This window comes from Fibroporia radiculosa (assembly GCF_000313525.1).
Source record: "Fibroporia radiculosa TFFH 294 genomic supercontigs, scaffold31, whole genome shotgun sequence".
NCBI classification, from domain to species: domain Eukaryota; kingdom Fungi; phylum Basidiomycota; class Agaricomycetes; order Polyporales; family Fibroporiaceae; genus Fibroporia; species Fibroporia radiculosa.
Window position 1 is genome coordinate 56801 of NW_012133166.1, and position 20639 is coordinate 77439.

At 54.5% G+C, this 20639-nt stretch overlaps 8 protein-coding genes across 8 annotated transcripts; 3 read left to right on the plus strand and 5 right to left on the minus strand.

The window, feature by feature from the left end:
- Nucleotides 1-335: 335 nt before the first annotated feature.
- FIBRA_00090 (uncharacterized protein) lies at nucleotides 336-1747 on the plus strand (the record flags this gene model as incomplete). The annotated part of the gene is made up of 2 exons (XM_012321989.1): nucleotides 336-581; nucleotides 671-1747. 2 exons carry the CDS (start codon nucleotides 336-338, stop codon nucleotides 1745-1747), a joined length of 1323 nt encoding a protein of 440 aa, XP_012177379.1.
- A 1132-nt stretch (nucleotides 1748-2879) lies between these two features.
- FIBRA_00091 (uncharacterized protein) lies at nucleotides 2880-4214 on the plus strand (the record flags this gene model as incomplete). Its single annotated transcript, XM_012321990.1, has 3 exons — nucleotides 2880-3739; nucleotides 3798-4030; nucleotides 4084-4214. The coding sequence occupies 3 exons, from the start codon at nucleotides 2880-2882 to the stop codon at nucleotides 4212-4214; spliced, it is 1224 nt and encodes a 407-aa protein (XP_012177380.1).
- An 83-nt stretch (nucleotides 4215-4297) lies between these two features.
- FIBRA_00092 (uncharacterized protein) lies at nucleotides 4298-5002 on the minus strand (the record flags this gene model as incomplete). The annotated part of the gene is made up of 3 exons (XM_012321991.1): nucleotides 4298-4612; nucleotides 4675-4820; nucleotides 4900-5002. 3 exons carry the CDS (start codon nucleotides 5000-5002, stop codon nucleotides 4298-4300), a joined length of 564 nt encoding a protein of 187 aa, XP_012177381.1.
- Nucleotides 5003-5796: 794 nt separating this feature from the next.
- Nucleotides 5797-7464, plus strand: FIBRA_00093 (uncharacterized protein; the record flags this gene model as incomplete). The annotated part of the gene is made up of 3 exons (XM_012321992.1): nucleotides 5797-6206; nucleotides 6257-6290; nucleotides 6340-7464. 3 exons carry the CDS (start codon nucleotides 5797-5799, stop codon nucleotides 7462-7464), a joined length of 1569 nt encoding a protein of 522 aa, XP_012177382.1.
- Nucleotides 7465-7811: 347 nt separating this feature from the next.
- On the minus strand, nucleotides 7812-8734 carry FIBRA_00094 (uncharacterized protein; the record flags this gene model as incomplete). Its single annotated transcript, XM_012321993.1, has 2 exons — nucleotides 7812-8106; nucleotides 8178-8734. 2 exons carry the CDS (start codon nucleotides 8732-8734, stop codon nucleotides 7812-7814), a joined length of 852 nt encoding a protein of 283 aa, XP_012177383.1.
- Nucleotides 8735-9429: 695 nt separating this feature from the next.
- FIBRA_00095 (uncharacterized protein) lies at nucleotides 9430-12788 on the minus strand (the record flags this gene model as incomplete). Its single annotated transcript, XM_012321994.1, has 22 exons — nucleotides 9430-9576; nucleotides 9633-9661; nucleotides 9725-9885; nucleotides 9945-9970; nucleotides 10042-10110; nucleotides 10168-10227; nucleotides 10280-10317; nucleotides 10371-10402; nucleotides 10458-10467; nucleotides 10525-10593; nucleotides 10643-10746; nucleotides 10800-10806; nucleotides 10864-11006; nucleotides 11056-11109; nucleotides 11167-11249; nucleotides 11307-11328; nucleotides 11382-11516; nucleotides 11581-11701; nucleotides 11749-11836; nucleotides 12071-12388; nucleotides 12475-12522; nucleotides 12579-12788. 22 exons carry the CDS (start codon nucleotides 12786-12788, stop codon nucleotides 9430-9432), a joined length of 1974 nt encoding a protein of 657 aa, XP_012177384.1.
- Nucleotides 12789-13976: 1188 nt separating this feature from the next.
- Nucleotides 13977-14333, minus strand: FIBRA_00096 (uncharacterized protein; the record flags this gene model as incomplete). The annotated part of the gene is made up of 1 exon (XM_012321995.1): nucleotides 13977-14333. The coding sequence occupies one exon, from the start codon at nucleotides 14331-14333 to the stop codon at nucleotides 13977-13979; it is 357 nt and encodes a 118-aa protein (XP_012177385.1).
- A 1366-nt stretch (nucleotides 14334-15699) lies between these two features.
- Nucleotides 15700-20096, minus strand: FIBRA_00097 (uncharacterized protein; the record flags this gene model as incomplete). The annotated part of the gene is made up of 8 exons (XM_012321996.1): nucleotides 15700-16007; nucleotides 16076-16531; nucleotides 16586-16723; nucleotides 16778-17101; nucleotides 17151-17321; nucleotides 17380-18623; nucleotides 18674-19431; nucleotides 19485-20096. 8 exons carry the CDS (start codon nucleotides 20094-20096, stop codon nucleotides 15700-15702), a joined length of 4011 nt encoding a protein of 1336 aa, XP_012177386.1.
- Nucleotides 20097-20639: the final 543 nt, after the last annotated feature.

A 20639-nucleotide genomic window follows, 5' to 3' on the forward strand; every position in this document is an offset into this window, starting at 1 on the left:
TCACTCCGAATCAGTGTGTTCTCTTTTTTTCCTACCTTCTGTTAACGACTGGTTGTAATTTGGTGATACACTAAGCGTTTTACAGCTCACCAAATTGATCCTGCATGTTCACTATCGTTGTATACTCTGTATGAATTGGAAATCTTCATGACGTCACATCTCGATCGCTGGAGTTTGGTGCTCCCGATATGGGCAGGTCGTCACTGCAGCGCGTGCCCGCGCGTGCCCACGCTATCGCCGCTCCGACTTGTCGCCGACAGTCCACGGGTGCCTTGCAGAATGGTACAAGTCGGTCTGAGATCAGCTTTGTACGTTCCAACTCGCATAGTCTTTCGATGAGTCTTAAGTCTACAAGCACCGGCGCAACAGCCATCCTACTCAACCCCAGACCTCTGGTGCACGCCTCTGGGGGTTTCCTATTACTTCCTCTTCTCCCTTATCGGCCTCAGCTCAAGCCACTTCCATTAGAAGTATGGACCAAGATACTTGCATACGCCTACGAATATTATGAGAGCGAGCCTATCAGGCCTTGTTTCAATACTCTGAAATTGGGCTTGCTTTTGATATGCAAGGACTTGAAGGTTCGTGGTATTCTTGTGGTGCCCGTCTTAGACCCATTGGAATCTTCTCTCCCGCTCCTTAAATCTGTCACGCTGAAACTATCCTTTAGGTCGTCGCGCTGCCACTCCTCTACGCACGCGTTCGAATTTCGTCCTTTGTATGCTTCGACAGATTTGCAGAGTATCTTATGATGTCGGATAAGAAATGGGACTCCATATGTCGGATTCCTTACTCTACACCTGGACGCTGGGTGCAGGATCTCGACTTACGAGAATTGGAAGTCACCCTTCGAGCCGAAGCATACCGTGTCGATACCCTTCTCTCGCTCGTCTTCCCTCTGCTACCCTTCCTTTCTCGCCTTGCGCTCAGCCCAACATTGGCATTGAGTCGGCGTGCTTTGACATCCTTGTCGTCCCGTTCAGAGGTAGTCCACCTGCGCGTCTTGAAGGGCCTCATGTTGCCTACTTCAGCACAAGTTGAAGAAGATGCATTCGTGGCGCTTCTTCGCGCATGTGTCAATCTCGAAGAACTCTCCGTCGTTGGGAGTGGCCTTGAGCTGGCTGACCTCGATATGCCGTCGGAAAGTGATATACCCCTCTACATCCCACCGCTCAACCTCCCTCATTTGAAGAAGCTCGTCCTGCTTTCTATGCCGTCTTCACCTCTCATGTATTCTTTGCTCCATTCGCCGCTTCCCTCATTGAACCACCTCACCATTACGCCTTATGATGACGATTTCGTTCCGATGTCCCTTGTCCATCAGTTCCTCCAAGCCCATGGCCGCACGCTCACATCACTTCATCTGTTTACCGTCAAAACCTGGCCTGCGGTGTTCCTACCATCTCCGCCGGCAATTCTGCAGACATGTCCTAACCTTCATCACTTATCCCTAGAGAATCCCGTCCCCGTCCTGGCCTTGTCAAAAACTGATCCTCCGCATCCCCTCCAAATTCTGTCGATACCACGTCCTTTCCCTGAGTTTCTGGCAATATTGGACGCCCTGCTTCCTCAGCTTCCGTCCCTGAAAACCGTCAGAGCTCGTGATGTGCGGTGGCTGAGGCCGGGCATGTCATTGCGCGCGCAGAATGCGGGAGTTCAGGGGGAGATGTTGGAGTGGAGGCGCAGACTAGCGCGGAAAGGCATTGAAGTGGTGGATTCTGAGTGGACTATGGGTGTGAAGTATTGATTACTAACTTGTAGCATCATACCGAGTTTTGCATCTCTATTAGTGTTGTACATATACCTAATGTTTCCGTAACTCCCCACTCATGATGAAGTTTGCAATATTGGAACAAGCTGTCATCAGCAAAATCTGATTTGATCATAATGTACCTGTGTTCGTTCTCAAAAGGTTGCCGTCCTGCAAGTCTACGGCGCGAACGTAACTAGACGACATAGTCTCCTGCAGTCAGACCCCTCATCTTGTTGCGTTCACTCCGTAAACGTTGCTCGCTCTACGCTCGAGCCACAGGTGCGTCGTTTCAATCTCTCGGCATTGCGGCTGAGACATGTCGGCGCCATGCGTTCTTGCGCCATCCCGAGTCGCGCTTGCCACCTGGTCTCATATCCAGACGTTTGTCACACTCTCCGGAGTCCGAGTCTTATCTCAATTTCTTCCGCTGGATCCCTGACCCACACCTGATGTTTTACAGTGCCAATATGAAATATATGATGGCGAAGCCAATCGCATCCCAGCGCTTTTGATATGCAACAAATCAAGACGAACGAGCCTCGGTTATTGGACTAAAGGGGCATCGAATGTGTCGACCAACGCGAAAATCTCTACTCGTGCGCGTGATGGAGCGGAAAGCTAAATTGTACCTACGATGATGTGCATATCTTTGCGGAAAACGCGACTCACCGCCACAACGCGAGCTCGGACGCTTGTCCGAACCCCGAGTCAGACGGCCTAATTTCGAACAGGATGAGTGGCTGCAGAAACCACCAGTCAGTTCGGCCCCCGGTCGGCATTCATGTACTCATGCCATAAACGGGGCATCGTAAAGGTCGCCCAGACGTCTCGTATAAGTTTTGTTCGCGTCGTACACCGGTTCAACCTCTTGTGGTTAAGGACTCCTCCATCCTTGCTGTTCATCAAATGTCCCATGCACTGAGGCCGGGTGCCTGGTGTTTCGATCTTTCATTCAAGTTATTACGGACATGAGCGGGACGTTTTGGCGCCGTTGCGTCATGCTCAGTCGCGCTTGGGCGCCTCGGCTCGCTTTCCACTAACCTCTCATCTGCAGTTTGACTTTTACGCTCTCATCTGCTCAATTTCCGACCCATACATATATGCTTGTGGCAGCACGAACTGTACAATGGCGAAACTAACCGCGTTTCAGCGCTTCTTGCAATTAACAAAGAGAAAGACAGACGAACCCGCACTGTTCCCGCCCCCTCATTGGACTAACGAGAGCCAGGGCGATGCAGAGGGTCCTGCACATCCTGAGGCAGATGTAGATGCTGTACCGCCCTCATCTCTCAATCTGATGCCACCTGGGGAGGAGGAAAATGATGTCGTAGTCGAGAACGCTGCGGATAGCATTCCGGAGTCGCCCCCAGAGCCCGCATACCTCGCTCGTAGGATACAGTCACTTATGTCGATCATGACACCAGACACAGCCCTTTCACCTGAACTGTCTCTCCCAGGGTCGGCTACACCTGTCCCTGAAGCAGCTTCAGGCAAGAAACTTATTCCGGCTTTCGTGACGGACTCCAAGCTCGTGTCGTTCTTGTCGTCGCCGTCGGTCATGAACGGTTCGGCTTCCAGGGGCAGACAAAGTGTATGGACGTTGTTAGACCGCCTCCGAGCCCCCATACCGCAAGGCGAGAGGGACGATGAGGCGCAGGACGGTGCTCCAGGTTCGAACATGTCGGTGGCGCCAGAGCCTTTGGACGACGACAACTCAAGCATCATGTTGTATGGTCCGCTCGAACCTGATGACAGCTCCGTTGTCGAGGTTGCGCTTTCTGAGGTTATCTCGATTGATGATAGCGCTGATCCTGATCAAGCTGAGGACGGGAATGAAACCTTCCGCGCTCACCTACCGAAAGTATGGCCGTTCACTAGACTGGGTGATGGGCAGCCAGCTTCATCCCCAAGGGTTCATGAGCAAAAGGTTTGGATTCCTTCACCGACAAAGATATCACTCGAGGTTAGGTGGTGGGGATATCGCATGTATGTTCTATCGACGATCAAGTCCTTCCTGTCGATGCTTACGATTTACTATCCACAGATATCTCCCCCCTCCTATCCTCGCCATTCTGGACAACCAGCGAATCGAAGCGAGCAAACGGGCTGTCCTCTTTACAACCGCGCTCAAGTGGTTACTTGATCATGTACCCATAGCAGTGGTTCCATTACAGGCGCGCCCTGCAGTGATGCTATTGCGAGGCCTTGTGCCCTACCTTGCATACATCAGCGCATTCATTGCATGGAGTTGGAGTGTTGTCAAGAATTTTGACAAAGGTGCGTAAATGCACTCAATTTCGGTCACCAGATGGACCTGACCATAGTTGCAGGCAACGGTGTTACGTTGACAGCCACTTGGTTATTGCCACTCGCTCTTGTTCCCGGCACGTGGGAGGACAGCCAGTTCCCCAAGGGCGGGCCCACTAGTTCAGAGACAGAATCAGCAACTGCAAGTCATTGACGATGTCTTGCGCAATCCGTAGGCATCGTAACACAAACCAAATGCGATTCTTTACACGAAATAGCTTTACATACCGCATGGTCTCAGTCCTGTGGTGGTGCATCGTCGCCCACGAAGAACGTCCGCAACCATTTCGCTTCATTCTCCATCTCCTCCATCGTCCGTGGCTTGCGATCTTCATCCGAATCCACTCTCAGAGTCTCTCTATACACGGGCTCCTCGCGTTCTACTGAATTACGCCGCTGGCTCATCGACTTGAGCTCTCCTGGAAGCCTACCTTCGGCCCGTTCGAGTGCAGGGTAGATATCGTCGTTGTTGGTGAATCGATCGCCCTTGAGCTTGCGCGGGAGAAGGTGGAAGTGGACGTGCGGCACGGTCTGTCCCGCAGCTTTGCCATCCTGAGATGAGATACAAGTCGCACTGTGCCTGACGGCTAGCAAGATACTTGGATGCTACGCACCTGACATGCGATAGTCAAGCCATCTGCGCCGTACACGCGCTCGATCACGCGCCCTATATGCTGAACAGACGCCATAAGGGAAGACAGCTCTGGAGGAGTGAGGTCTAGGACGCGTAGCACGGGGCGAGTCGGGATCACCAGGACATCTACATAGTCACAGTAGACAATGACAGCATTTCAATCGTGTTGTAGTATCAAAGGATCAGTCATTTGCGATCGACTTACGACCTGGAACGAGAGGCTTCAAGTTGACGATGGCATATGTGAGTCTGGTTCTATAGAAAACTTGTTTTGTGACCTCCACAGTGGAGAAGAACAAGCTGGTCATGGTGACTGAGAGACGCGGCCGCTGCGATGCTAACACCACGAGCCCGCTGTGGCAATCGCAGGCCATCTTTTATTTATTTATTTATTTTTAAAACCAAATTCAAACACCATACCTGTGGGTATATGCAGAGTATTTGTGGGTAATAGAGGCCCGACTGTAATCGACCGGAAACGTCGCCCCGCTCCGTATTAGAGGGTAGCAATTATTGGTTTTCTAAGACTCAACAGGGGTGGATGCCCTACTTAGAGGTGGCTTTGCTGCCGTCCATAGAGCAACTACTTTAGACGCCAACTTGTCGGCGTTTAAAGTCTTTCCGGAACAACTCTTATCCTTGGGGTGCCCGGAATTATTTTGCGTGGATCATACCCAAGTTGTAACTACGAGAGGCGCAATGGGTACGTAGGGTGGCGTTGTGTCCTTCCGTAAGTGCGTACAATAGTGCATTAGCGACTAAATACGAGTCGCCAGATTTGCGGCCGTCTGCTGCTTGAGTGAGTATTTCCGCCCACTCAAATCTCGTCGTAGGAAGATGAGCACATCCTGAGTCTTGTCGACGGACTTGCGCTTGTCTCACTGACTCGGAGTCCGGCGTGTAGACCTGCGCTCGAGTTGTCTTGTGGCGGATCCACAGAGGACACTCATGCAGGACATGTTCCCCTGTCTCTGATACACCTGAACGAGAGCAATTGATGGGCCTCGGGATTTTGTATTCCGCTTGGTAAGCACCATGGGGGGCCGGGGGAAGTAGTTTGATAACACCCTCGACGATCGCAGGCCATCATCGCGCACAATCCATGGTTGCGTCTATCGAGGCCTTACCGCCAGAGCTATACACCGCAATTATCGACTACATACCTGCACAGGATGTACAACAGACCGTGCTATCCCTCACTCGTGCTATCCCCCTCTCGCCCATTCCTCTTTACCACTTGTTCGAGCGTGTCCGCCTGAAGTACTCTGATCAAGTTGTACACCTCTATCGCCGACTCAGAAAGAGTGCTGAGGATGCTGCCTGCGTTCACCATTTTTCTCTGGAGACCTGGAAGGTCGACGCCGATGTCGTCGTTAATCTAGTGGCTATTTTGCCGCAGCTGTCCCACCTCAGTCTATTCATTGGGCCAAATTTTGCCCCGGAACATCTGGAAGAGATGTTCGAGGACCCAATGCAGGGGCTGAAGTTCATCTCCCTCAGATTCAGGCCATAGTAAGTGGATCCGCTTCCCCGAAAATCGTCCCCGTTCATTTGCATCGCAGTGTTCAGACAGCGACCTATTATCAGTTCCTCAAGGTATGCATATACCTCACTTATCTTCGAATGCTCGCACTTAAGCACATAGGGAGCGTACTTTGACTCCACATTGACGGCTTTCTCTCGCTGGCCAGCAGATAATCTTCCTACGCTGTCCATAGTTCAGGACCCGCTCGATCCCTCCATCGCCCCAAATAAGTTCGCCCAGCCTCTAGTGTTCTTCCGCCTCGATCCCCTGTCCCAGCTCGCCCGCTCGCCATTCGTAGAAAACTTGGTCAACTTCCGTCTACGAATACCCGCTCGGCAAGGTGCGCGATTCCTATACGCCTTCCCGCGCTCGCTGCCCAAGCTCCAGTCACTCGACATGTCCACCAGCAAGGTCGCCGAGAATGACGTTGAGAGTATGCTCGCGCGCTTCGGGAACTTAAAAACGCTCGTGCTCGACGGGTGCTTCCTCGTCAGCCAGCGTGCCGATGGGCAGGACGCACAGGACGCATTTTCCCACTGGGTAACGCTCGGGAAGATCATGTCCCTCGCAGGAGTGAAGTATGCGCGCGAAAGGGAGAAGAAGCTCAAGGAGTGGCTGGAAGTAAACCATGCGCAGGCTACTCTTGCCGCGCTCCGGCTCGCAGATGGTACAGATTCCCTGCCTGAACCCGAGCCCGAGCCAGCTCGTCGGAGGGCGAGGCGTGGTCGGCGGGGTGTGTCAACCGCGACCATCTCGCTGCGCAATTCTCCTCCGCGTCCTTCCGCTGCGCTACCTGCGATCTCCTCTTCCAGCGCACTGTCTTCCAAGACACCCGCTGTCCCAAGGGTTCGCATCTTCCCCGCAATCGCGACCATCCGGTCTATAGCAACAACGGCACCTGCCTTCGTCGGCGTTGAAAAGCATGCAGAGATACGTGCAGAGTTCGAGCGTGGCTGGGAGGCGGGCATCGCGCAGATATCTACTATATATGGTAGACTGAGGCAGAGCTGGCGGAACGGAATCCGAGTGGTCAAGACCGACGACGATTTCAATGCAGATGGTGAAGGTTCTGAGGTAGGGTTTAATGGGCTGAAAGATGTGGTGGAGGAAGACTTTGATGTTGACGTCGACGGCGAAGTAGGCAAGTGTCCGTCTCTCTGCTTGGCGGGACCAGGTCGCAGCGAAAATCATGTAGATGGATGTGGCCACCAAGTCGGCTGGGAAGTCTTCCAGGACGAGCTTTAAAGATTATCCAAATGAGAGAGATTTCTACATGTATATTGCTAAAGTAGTTGAAACCGGCCATTCCAAGGTTGTCCAGCTAGATAATACGATTGTGTACACGAATTAGAGAAGGCCAGAGGAATACACTATGTAGACTTAAATCCACCCTTTATAAATGCTACAGATATCACGGCCCATGAATGGAAGAGTTGTGAATTGTGAGATATGGGAGTTTTAGTTAGGGTGCGATGCACGCCCGTACGCCGAAGCAGCCGACTCTTTTGCACAGGCTCCGTAATTTCGTCAAAGCCGATTCTACAGCAACAGGAACCCGTCAATTCCAATGTGCAGATCTGATAGTATGACAGCTACGGACCGTCCGCGCGCCGGGTTGCACCTGGCTTGTCGAAATCGGGACCGGACGTCTGCTCGAGCAGCGCAAGCTCCGCGCAGGGACTGGGCAACTTGCGCGCGTGTTCGTGCAGGTACGCCAGCAGCGACGTGCGGGTCCTAGTCGGGCAGCTGTGGATCGTCGCGCGCGAGAAGTCGATGATGCGGAGGCTGTCGTCTCTGCTCGCGGCCAGGAAGTGCTTGTTGTCGACGAGATCCCCATGGACGATGCCCGCGCGGTGCAGTTGTATGGCGGCCTCCATGCGTTGACGGCTACGGATATCGATGATGCGCATAGGTCAGCAGAGACGTCATAAATGCATCGAAGATGTCCAAGCACGTACCCGAGCTCGCAGGTGTCGCGCGTGGGCACGCCGCCACAGTACTCGAGGACCAGGCAGGCGACGTCGACGCCGTCAAGCGTCGCCTGGAAGAACCCATAGAAGTCGGGCACGACCCTCTGCTGGAGGTGGCGCAGCTCATTCTCGTACATACTGGCCTCCCAGCGGAGGCGGTCGATGTGCTGCTTCCCCGTCGCCCACTTGAGCGCAACTTCGATTGGTCTCTCGTTGGGCCCATCGTCCATGTCGTGGACGACCTGGAGGTGGGCGCGGTAGACGGCATGTTCGGCGCGCTTTCCACGGGTAGGATGGGGCCGTGACCCATTGCCTCTGCCAGGCCTGATGTGTGTAAGGTTTCTTGCGGTGTAGTTCTTGCCGGAGAGCGAGGGCGACAACAACCTGTGAGAAATACTATGGTGGAAGAAGACCTCGAGGTAATTTCCTTGGGCGGAGAAGGAACGTTCTATTGGCGAGGAGGGGGGCGAAGGAGAAGGGACGTGGAACATGGAGGAGAGGCGAGGGTTGTAGGAGAGGGTGTCGCGCATTTTATAGCCGAACATATTTGCGCTTTGGGTCTTGCCACAATCGTTCAGGCCCTCGAGGAAATATAGCCCTCGGTATGAGTGGCGACGCCACACATTCTGAGAAGGATCAGACACGATGCAAATGCTGTACGAACCATCACATGCCATACTTACGAGATAGACGTCTAATCGCATGTTATCCCTGTGAGTATCAGACTCTGGGTAGATAGACCAAGGAGAATGCGGCTCATGTCGGCGCCTCGTCCGCGGACAATGCAAGCCACAACAGGCATCGGCCATAGCTTAGACGGAAGCGGATGTATCTCCGATGTGCTTTGGCATGAACACAGGAACCTCGTGGACCAAGCGCGTGAGCCAATCGATTCAATGTTCAAGTCTGAAGGAGAAAGTCAGCAGTTGACGAGTGGCGTTCAAGCGCCACAGACCGAGGCGCCAGATCCAGATCTGCGCACTTCCGCCACCCAGTTTGGCGCTTGCTCGGACAAGATCCACGATAGATAAGCAGCGAGACTCTCCCGCTACCCACCGACCCCTCAATCTCATCGTTGCTCACAACGCAAGCTCCAGCGCAGCAAATCGCACACCACACCCATTTAGTCCCATATCATCATTCAATTTATGCTCAGCAGATCATGACGTAAAAACATCGCTTCGTTTCATTTCGCTTCGTTTCGACAATCCCAGACAAACACACCTCTGCCTGCGTAGTTTTACTGCACAGAACCGTAGCCGGTGGGGCAGTTCTGTTGCGCGATGCTAGCGCTGCCGCTGCGCAAGTAGCAGATCTTGGCAGTGGCGCACTCGCCCGTGCACGGAGGCGAGCGCACGGAGCTCTTGCCCTGATAAGTGTTGAAGAGCTGTCACGAACATCGATCAGTACACGCCAGTCTTATCACGGGCGGGGATGGCGCACCTCGACTAGAGTCGTGTTGGCCTCCATGGCTACACCGGACGAACGAGCGGAGGTCAGGATAACGTCACAGACAAGTCAGGTATGGAACATACACTCCGTGACAAGATGCCACCAGGTTGCGTTGAGGGGGTCGTTCGGCCCCCAGGTGATGTTCCCGCCATACGCCTCGCGGGTGCTGTACTCAAAGTGATACGAGGGTCCAAATTCGGTCTGGCCCTCGAGCGAAGAGAACGAGTTGACGTCGGCATACCACCTGCCAGACATTTCAGTCAATCGGTACGCTGCGTACACGCACGAAAGGCAAGTGCTCACGTGTACGAGTCAAGCACTTCAAATGTCTGCGTATTTAATGGCGTGGAGCGTATCCCATCAGCCAAGGTCATGCGCCACAGTCAAACGAGAAACGCACCCCAGAATCGACCTCATACATACGGAAGCCGCTGTTTAGGTTCGTCAACGGCGTCACCGACGGCATGATCTGTCCTCCAAATGAGGTGTTCAACGGCTGTAGCTGCCTTGAGATCAAGTGACGTACCCACGAGACCGCAAGGGCGTTCTCTGCGCTGATGTTGGTCGCGTTGTTCGCATAGAAGATCTGTGGACGGGCGTTAGACTGGCATTTGCATGATATCGGAGAAACCACGTACGCTCAACTGGTCTTCATGCGTATGACCGAAGAAGATGTCTGATAATGACATTAGCAAAAACACAATCAGCGCGCTAAAAACAGCTACGCACTCGCAATGACGTGGGGTGAATACCGGTCAACACTATATGTCGCCGTCTTAGGGTAATCACTAGCACGGAGAATATGCATGTACGCACATTTGGTAGACTATATGCATGGCAAGTCGTCAGTCGCATTTTACTGCATGTGGTACGAGACACTTACACAAGTTGGTGGGATTGTCCAGCGGGTTAGTGCCATCCCATCCACTCAAGACGTGGCCCAGAATCCATACTAAACCAAGGAGTCAGCGGTCAATCCACCAGAACAACGTCCACAGCACCTCTGTCGCCCGCATCTTCGGCAGCCTGTAGTTCATCCGTCAGGAACCGGAGCATGCCTGAGTTGTCAGACCCTGCCAGGTTGATGTAGTTGTAGTAGTTCGCTCTGCCCAGCTAGTTCAGCGCTTGTCCTCATTACCACGCATACAAGTCACGTACTTGTACCCTTGCAAAATACAACGAGTCAGTACCGGACTCGTATAAGCACAACAATGACACATACAGAAGTCAGTATTGAGGGTAATGATCCTCAAACCATCACTGCGCTCTACTGAGTAGGCTGCATAGTGTGTCCGAGCCTGTTGTGCGACACCGGAGTCGATCCAACCATTGAGCTCCCAGAGGGAGGCAAGATGGTCGTAGTCCCTGCACATACTCCTCAACGATCGCTCTCAAAATGCAGTTGCCCACATACCAGTTGAATTGACCAGTCAGCGAGGGCGTCAGGTTGTACGGCGCATTCTGTGCTCTGTGCAGTAACATTCAATGAAGAGGCTCAGACTGACGTGCACAAACCGCCACTTACTCGTTGTAAGTATCATGATTACCTAGTACAGCATACACAGGACCGGAGTTGATCTTCTGCTTCAGCAAATTATACAGGATAGTCTGTCATGCTCCAGCTATCAGTCTCCAAGCATTCAAGAGATAGATGCGCTGGCTGACTTCGCTGTATAGTGTGTACTCCCTGTGGCCGAGAAAATGAGAGAATATCGACGTAAATTGCACGAAAGGACCTACCTAGAAAGCTCATTCTCGTTGTCGTGCGACACTAGGTCACCAGTATAAAGCGAGAAGTCAAATCCAGTGTCCTCCGTGCCCGTCAGCACTGGGACAGAGTCGAGCGCAGCCAGAATGAGCGAGAGTGGCGCGTCACTAGCGAATACGTCAGCCTGCAGCATATATCCATGTTGCAAGGCGCAATCCCCGATGGACTTACCAGTAGTATGCCCCGTACATCGGCGCCGGTAGCACGGTCGTGTTCGGGCTCTGCTTGTTGTAGACCCCAGGGCGACAGCACAGGTAATCGCTGCAGTTCGCCTCCGAGCCAACGGTGTAACCTGCATACCTTCAACGACTCGTAGCACAACAAACCAAGGCCACTTACGAGGGTCGATGTGCAGATCGGACATGTGGAGCACCTTGAGACGTTCGCCTGTGGCCTGGCGCGGAGGGGGAAGCGGGTTCGGCTTCGGCTTCGAGAACCAGGCCGTGAGGTTGAGCGGGCTTGTAGGCGCTCTGGGGCATAAGCTAAGGAAGTTGTTGCAGATCATCTGTCGGACCCGACACCCGGAGCAAGGTGTGCCACGCGCGAAACAGAGTTTACCGCATCCACACCGACACCGAACACCCACCATTGCAATCATACAAAATGTATATCAGACATCTATCAGCACTCGATCCGCAACACCTGGGGAAACAAAACGCACCTGGCCATCGTACCCACCGACGTCCGCAAACGCGACGACCTGGGTGATGGGCGAGCCGAGGCTAAAGATGCCATACTCGGTCTCACAGTCGTCCGCGTAGTCAAAATACTCGCAGAGCTTGACTGCAAGGCTCGGACCCTGCTCCGGCGCGGCGAGCGCGAGGAACTTGGCGACTTCGAGTGCGGCGGTGCACTGCGCGCAGGTGTCGTTTCCGAAAATCGGGTTCGCAGCGATTGACGCAATCTGCTGCACCGCGTACTCGAGCAGCTGCCCAGACGACGCCGTCGGCGGGAGCGGGTGTGGTTCCCAGGCGTCCACCTGTGGAATTGCAGGTGGAAGGCGAAGGAGTGGCGAATGTGATTAGCTCAAGGCTACAGGCAGTATCAGCGGTGGAGTGATCGTACCTGTGGGATTGTCTCTGGGTTCGTGAGCCAATACGGGTAGGTCTTGTGCTGCGACGATCTGTTAGCAACGAGTGCATGGAAGCAAGAGCGGCATCACAGCTCACAGTGACGGGGTCAGAGATGACCGGCTGGGGCTCCGCAGTGGTGGCGGTGGGGTCATTGTAGTACGACTGGAAGACTGAGGTCGGGAACACGCCAGGGACTGTGTATGCCGAAGGGCCCAAGCCAGAGATGGTGCCAGTGGCCTGTGCAGCGGCGAAGCCGGCGCCCAGCAAGAGGGAGACACCGCCGATTTTGGAGACCGAACGCGGCATAGCGGCGAGTTCAAGAGAAGAGGCTGCTAATGCTACGAGAACCACCGCAAGCAGGGTCTTGCAGACAAGTCGGCTGCGAGGCCCATCGCCTAAATACACGAGTCGCAGAAGTCGTCAGGGACCGGGGGCGTACGACAGTGATGAACGTGCGTCTGTCGACGTGATGCCCAAGGCACAGAATCGAAAATTTGGCCGGGATGTGGTCGGAATGGGCTGAGGCCGCTCCCACGTTTGACAAGCATTCAATGCAGCGGGCGAAGCGGGGCGCGTGACTGGGCCATAGTCGGCTCCAGATGAGCGACGAGGGTATGTTTGGAGATACGGTTGGTCCTATCACAGACCAGAATGTAGGACAGAGATACAAGTGTGGGAGCAGAAGGGCCAATGGACATTAATCTTGTTCGTCGTTAGTCGTTCTCTCTAATATTAGGCATTGAGTGCGCATGGAAAGGCCTCGTGCGCTGTTATGTATTCTGATGGTTGTCGGGAGGCGGACGCTAGACATGTCGAGATGGGGTGGGACAGCGAGTGCGCCGGGGAAAGGCGATAAGCATAGACGCGACCAATGGACACTGTCACCCACGTTCCCGTGACGGAGCCTAGGCCTGGTATGAGCTCATGCAGTGTCTACGCCAAGGCAGCGTATAAGACGGTGCGCACAACCACGAACGTTTTCACGCTCAGACCTTTCTTGCAGCCTTGGCTCCTCGTCAACGCCCTCCTGCCGACACCGTCTTGACCGCTCGTCGGACCCCCGCATCCATGAACGTGCTAGCTTGGCCCAGGGTCCACAAATACATAAGTCAAGGGAGACACAGAGGCACAGAGTCGAATACGAAAGGTATATAGTTAGGTACAAGGGAAGCACAAAGGGGGCGCTGGCGAGGGGAGAGGGGAACAACAGGTGCGACATCGGTCTACGACATGCAAGAGCTAACGGTACAGCACAGGGCTTGGAGCATGCAGAGGGGCAGAACAGTCAGTAGACGGTGTGTATAGTAGATCGACGGGAATAGATTGAGGCCATATCGTAGCGTGCGTGTTGCCGGCGGGGTGAAGGTGTAGGTTGTTGCAAGTAGTGGGGGGTGAGGGTGTGCGCAGCCCTGTGGTGGGCACTGGTGGTCGTGTGCGCGATCGTCGCCATCGCCGCGATCCTCTTCGGTCCTCCATGCAGCGGCGTCTGTCCGTTCAGACTGCATTGCTGCTAGGTTGGGTACCCGTCTTCTTCTGTCTCTGTTTCTCCTCCTCGCGTTTCCTGACCACTGCAATTTCAGCAGCGCGCGCACGTGCCTTTTCCTCGGCGATGCGGCGGGACTCTGTCCAGAGACGGAGGGTGTAGTCGTGGAGCGACTGAGCGTAGAGGATGAAGGGGTCAATGTCGGACTCGTCTGTGCGAGAGGGAGGGAGTGCGGACGCGGATGCGGTCGGGTTGGCAAGCATGGCAGCGATGAGACTGAGGGTGAGAGGTTGGGGGAGGGGAGAGAGCGTTAAGCTTTTAGATGGGAAGGAGAGGGGAAAAACAGGGTTGGTTCGCGCGGTCGCCATGTCGCATCGCGCACTCGCGTCTGCTCCAGCCGGCATCTCACCCGGGGTCTCGTCCGTCTCGCCCGGCTCCCTCTCTCCGCGCCTTCCTCTTCGCCCACCGGGTTCGCCTGGTCATCTGCCGCCTGCAATGTGTCTGCCGTACGCATGCCAGCGCCACTCCTCCACCACGGCCATCTCCCCATCAGTGTCCCAGCTCCACCGCCATGGCTGCTCCAACGGCAACGCGAGCCTGACTCCTGCGCATTCCCATTTTTACCATCGTCGCAACCATGTCTCGGAGCTCCTCTAACGCAACGACCAGCCTCGCTTCGCCTCCCGCGACACCACAATCCGATACAATCCTATCATGTCGGCCGTTATCGACCGCTCATCTCCCTCGGGCTTCCTTCCACCATTCCGGTGTCTGTTTCCTACCCATCCCCGATATTCAGTCGATATCGGGGCTTATACACCTCCTCATCGCCTTGTCCTTGTCCGACCCACCTTGCAATCTTTCCCGGCTGAATTGATAGACTTGGCGCTAGCTTAGTCCGTCGGCCGCGTGCATCCCACTCTAACCTAACTTCGAACCAGCTCCACCAACCGCTCTGCCCCCCAGCTGCAGCCTAGCTACTGTCAGCATACAACCTCCATCATATCTACATATCGTCGCGAATAGGAAGTTCTCCATTACTTTTCAATGTGCGCAGTTGATAATGCGGACCTTGCATGCTGCACGCTTCTGTCAGGCTGATCGGTGTTCTCTTCCCTCTTCAAGCTTTCAGGGGAGGATGTGCGCTCCCTGGGACGAGTACATCCTTCCCAGGCCTGCGCTAGAATGTCCGAACGCATGATCGTCCTTCTTGCATTTTCGTCCTGCATCGGAGAAGCCCAGATGGGCCTACCCTATCGTTTACCTCCATACAGTGCTGGCGTGCTCGAGAGCGGACGCCCTCCGCGCCGGGACATGCATGCGTTCTCCGAGCCGCTCATCGTCGTTACCTAACGGGGGATGAGTCGACTTCGCACTTGACGGCACATTTGTCGAATTCCCTGGGGAACTGTATGCCAGCTCGCGCCTTTGTCTTCAAATTCGGCCCGGGAAATCCACCAGTCCACAGCCATTCCATACAGCGAGTACGTACTACACATCGATATCCAGAGACTCATTAGCGGGGCAGTTATCCATAATCCGAGCAAGGCCATATGTCATCAGCAACAATCGTACCAGTCGTATGTATCGTAGAAGAAGCAGAGCAGTACACCGCATGCCCGGGCGTGTTGCCAGGCAGGCGGCCATTAGTATATAACACACAAAACGATTAGCCAAACAAAAGCACGAGAAAATCGCATACATCTATAGCCTGGTTCAACGAGTCGAGTATCGTCATGAGCTGCCCTGGCGACGCGCCTGCGAAGACCGCCGGGAGACGACGTCCTCCTTCGCGCGGACGTCCAGGGTCACACGCAAGTGGTGGTACCGTTCCAGGTCGTACGCCTCCGAGCGGCCTATACCCCCAGTGTCGTTCGGCAGCCAGATCACCGGCGGCGGCGCGAGCAGCTCTGGCGCATAGAGGATTCCCGCCATCTCTTCCGCGTGGTCCGCAAACGGCAGCGGCGGCAGGTGTGGTGGCGCGTCTGGGTGCGTGCGTGCCGCACGCTCCGTGGCCGTGAGGTCGTCGAGCGTCTCCGTGGCTATCAGCACATGCCAATCCGGTCAGCGTGGTGCATGGGATGGCATGTCTGAATCTATCTTTACTCACCTAGTGGGACGGCCCCCCTCGTCTCCGCCGGCGAGGGCGCCACTGCCAGCGTCAGCGACATCATATCCAGGATGGAAGCGAACGAACCCCGCAGCCGGGTGTTCCTACCGGAGCTCACCAGGCTACGGCTTTCTTCGTCCATACTCGCGTTCTTGCCCGGCTGCGCCGTCCTAGCAAAGGTGTCCAGGCTGTCGAGCGTGATCGGGTTCAGCAACCTCCGGCTAGGCTGTCGTGTGCGCCATCCGCAGTAGCATTCGACGAAGACGATGACGAAGAGCGCGAACCCGCACAAGATGCCGCCTTCGACCCAGAGCGCTCGGGTGAGGAAGATCAGCCCAAGTATCAGCGGCTGGAATGCCAGAAGAGAGGCGAAGCGCTGCAGAAGCCAGATCTGCAACAGCCCTCCTGTGGATGAATGCGTCCGGCCGTATACATAACCTATGAGGAAGCGGTACGCTGTACAATACAGGTTAGGTTACGCAAGCGCGATCCCAATGTTCAGACACTTACCGATGACTGTGAACAGCAGTAATAGTAACGCTGCTGGTGCCACCAGTGGGAACAGTAACGTGAACGCCGCCGAATATGCAAAAGCTAAAATGGTGCAGCTCAACACGTAAGATGGGTTATATGTCCTAGGGTACACAGCTAGCCGGCCGATTAGCGGGGGGGTGGAGTACATATCGTGGCGCTAATGCTTACCCCGGAATCGCTGTCGCGATGTCACTGCTTCCTTCTCAGCCCTAAGCACCCGCCATAGCCGGACTGGCTGCAGCAGCAGGAGACCAGGGAAGACCACTGCGACGGTGAGTATCATCAACATCGCGAGCACGCTCATGTAGATGATCCCATCCGCCACGGATAGAGTGTCTCCGATGTGGTCGCTGAACGAATGCATCGCAAACAGAAGCGCACCGGCCGTGAACAGGGCAGCACCTCCAGCTAGAGTGGCCACATAGAAGACAGCCTTGAATATGAACAGCTGGCTTCCCGACAAGGACACCGTCCGGACAAGCTGGCCCGTATCTAGCAGTCCATCAGTCTTAATTGCACACACGAGTATTTTGCCACCTACAATGCACCACGCTCAGGGCGAGGCTGATGAACAGAATTGCGAGTAGCGCCGCCACGAGGTTCGTGGCAATACCCGCACCGAGCTGGTTCCCCTCGTTCAACCGTCCCAGGAACGGGTAATAATGCGAGAAATCCGGAGCCGTGCTCAGGAACAGCCCCGCCGCGGCGACCACTGTGAAGCATATCTGAGCGTCCGACTGTATTTGGCAAAAACAGTAGAGTTGACTTACACACCACGCCAAGCATGCACGCAACGGGTATAGTGATCGTCCAGAACCCAAACGTCCGCGCGAAGCTACCCTCATTCTGAAGCTCGTCCCACCGGATGTCTTCTTTAGCCCGGCCCTCAATCAGCTGCATGCCGGGCAAGAACCGCAGCCCGCGCCCAATCATGAGCCAACCTTTAATCCGGGCGCCCTCCGCGATATCGTTGTAGCACTCCCGTTGCACCTCCCCAATCTCTGCGTTGATGACCTTCAGCTTGGATCGCCACAGGCTGATCTCTGAGTAGATGACACCGAGCGTGTCGTGATCTACTCCCGACAGCGGTCGCACGAACGGCTGGCGGGGCTGCAAACGTAGGTGAGGCGGAGGTACATCCTCAGGCGCCGGTGCAGCCCGTTTGCGGAGTGGGAAGGACTCGCGATGAGCTTCAATCCCGTTGCGCGCGCGCGGCGGTCGTGGCCGTTTCCGCTTGTCTTCGGGGTACTCCTCACCATTGTCGAAGGCCTCCGGATCCTCGTTCAGCACGTCGTGCCAGTCTTCTTCAAATTCTTCCAGGATAGGGTCCTGCGACCCGTGCGGAATCCACGGGGTGTACGGGAAAGTGTCGTACTCGGTTGTGTCCCACGAGTTGTGCGAATTAGGTCCCCAGAGCCCTATGTCCGGCACGGGCGAGTCTGATGCACTAGCTACCAGATGGCCGCTCTTGCTCATCGTCACCTGACTCCCCACAGGAATTCGACCTACCGTGGGGGAGCTGCTGTCTACCTCCTGGAATCTACTTCCGACAACTCGCTGATTGAACGAGTCGACTAGGCTGGGAGACCGAGCTGCGGGGAGTACATCTTTATCGACGTCCGCAAACTGACCGCCACTGAGGCCCTGCACTCCACGTAGCTTGTAGTATTGCGAAGGCATAACATATGACGTGGGTGGAAGAGACGATGATCCAAATGCTGGATTGCGCCCACGACGCCTCTTGCGTCGGCTCTGAGAATGCTTGTTACTACTTCCAGAAGACGAACGCTCACCGCGTGCGGGAACGCTCCCAAGTGGGAGTGGGCGACTGATGACAGGTCGAGTAGCCGAACCAGGTTCCTCTGAAATCGCGGTGAGGGGAGGTTGAAAGTCAGCTATTGAAGGGTCCGGTGTGGACAATCGGAAGCTCTGTATGTATTTTGCTTCAGCAACTTCGAGATTCTCCAAAACTTCATCGCGTTCGTCTATGAGCAGCGCAAGTTGTGTAGTATCCCTGCCAGAGATATCAGGGAAATCATCATAAGCACTGAAAAATATATTCACCCTACTGAAAACAAGCTTTGAATGTCCACCCCGAGGCTGTCCTTCTCCGCCTCACTCCAATCCTGAGTTCGTCGTCGTCGCCGTTTCGATTGGCCGTTAGTCTTTTCGTGCACTTCCAAGGATGAGCTAAGTCCTGCTTTGACGATGAACTCCTTCAGGCGCTTCTCGCCCCAACCGACAAGCCCAGGCGCCCGACGGGCGCTCAGCCAGCCCATTTCAACTCCATGGCAACGTTCATTTACCCAACGGTCCCGATAGGCAACCAGCTTGTTGTACTCTCGCATAATTGCCCATAGAGCAGGCCAGAGGAATAGCACAATGGCCAGTATGGTAAGAACAATGAGGCGTATGCGAACGTACGGTGCCGTATCAAGACTGGCCACTGTCGCTCGAACCATCAAGTCTTGTACATTGGTGCTGCCGTCCAGGAGGTGTAAGATACGAAGTAAACTGAGGTCTTGTAGTGTCGAATATTGCCCAGCATACTGAAAAGGCGAGATAGAATGCGCAATACAAGGTGTTGCCACGAGATACAGCGGCAACAAGCCGGCTATTCCAAGGAATGCCCAGCCAGATATAATCAGAACACACGTCCATAGTACACGCAGGGTGAGCTCTTCGTCGGAGGGAAAGTATTCATCATCACGATCTCGCGCAACAGATTTCCCAGACCGGGATGTCTGTGCAGATAAAGTAGGAATTAGTGGTACATGGGGAAAAAGGAATGCCCCAACAGAATCGCTGAGAGATTTTGGTCGCTGGCTGCATGACGTCAGGAGAAAGCGTCATTGTGTAAGAACAGAGCACATACCCTTGTGGAACAAACCATTCCCTCAAGCCGTATACCTGACGAAAGCGGGGTCGAATAAAAGCGAAGGATAACTTGTAGACGAATTGGTGGCCGATCAACCTGAATGAGATCGAAGGCACTCACCCATATGACAGAACCAAACACTGTAGATAAAACAATTGTCGAAAGCACACCAATAGCAGAAACATCTAAGCCGTCTCCAATACAAACGGGCTGGCCTTGTGCAGCAGCCCTTGGGTATAAAAAGTTTGTGGCACTAGAGGAAAAGATCGTAGAATCGTCGAAGGAGAAATGGGCATTAAAATACACAGAGCTAGGAAGAGCAGGTGGCGCATATTTGAAAGAGGTATCCGGGTCAATATCCGTGGCACCACCTGTGCTCACACTTTCGAGTGGTAGCACGCTAGTAGACACGGATGCAGAGGGAGGTATCGTGGGGGATAATGAGGGTGCATCGACAACGTCCGTCTTGCTTGACGGGCTCTCGTTTGAAATGTCCATATTGCCGATGAGTGTGCTCCACCGGAACCTCGGTACATTCTCGTCAGTGTCGTCAAGTCGTTGAAATCGTGGTGCCAAACGAGGGACAGTAGATAAAGCAGGGTCGTTCATGGGAGCCCAAAGCGGGACTCAGCAGTAGTGGGAGAAATATGGACAAGATACACGCGAGGGTCGCTAGAGTGAAATGAACAATTCTCGCGAGGGAAGCTCACGCATGAGAACAGCGCGACTTCTTCCCTCCAACTTGGCAACACCCTCGAGTATGCCTTCCTTTTATGGAAATTCACCACAACAGTGATCGAAATTGACTTCACGCTTGCGTAGGTCTCTAGCACATATGGACGGTATCGTCACATCGCCAGTACAAATAACACAAAGTTCGACGTATATGCCTATCCAAAGTCCGCTCGTAAATAGACCACGTCCCCCATCGACTCAGCCACTTGGGAAGTTATTCTCGCCAGAGTATTATCTCGTTTCAGATCAGAAGATCATTATAGGTGCGGGCCCGAAGAGATCGCGTCAATGTTCCCCGGACGGTCCGCGGGTGACGGTTCAATCACAATTGGATGAGCTTGGATCAATTCGAATCATATAGTTGACCAAGAGCGTCGCGGTGATCACTAGAAGCGATTGTTATAGAGAATACTGACG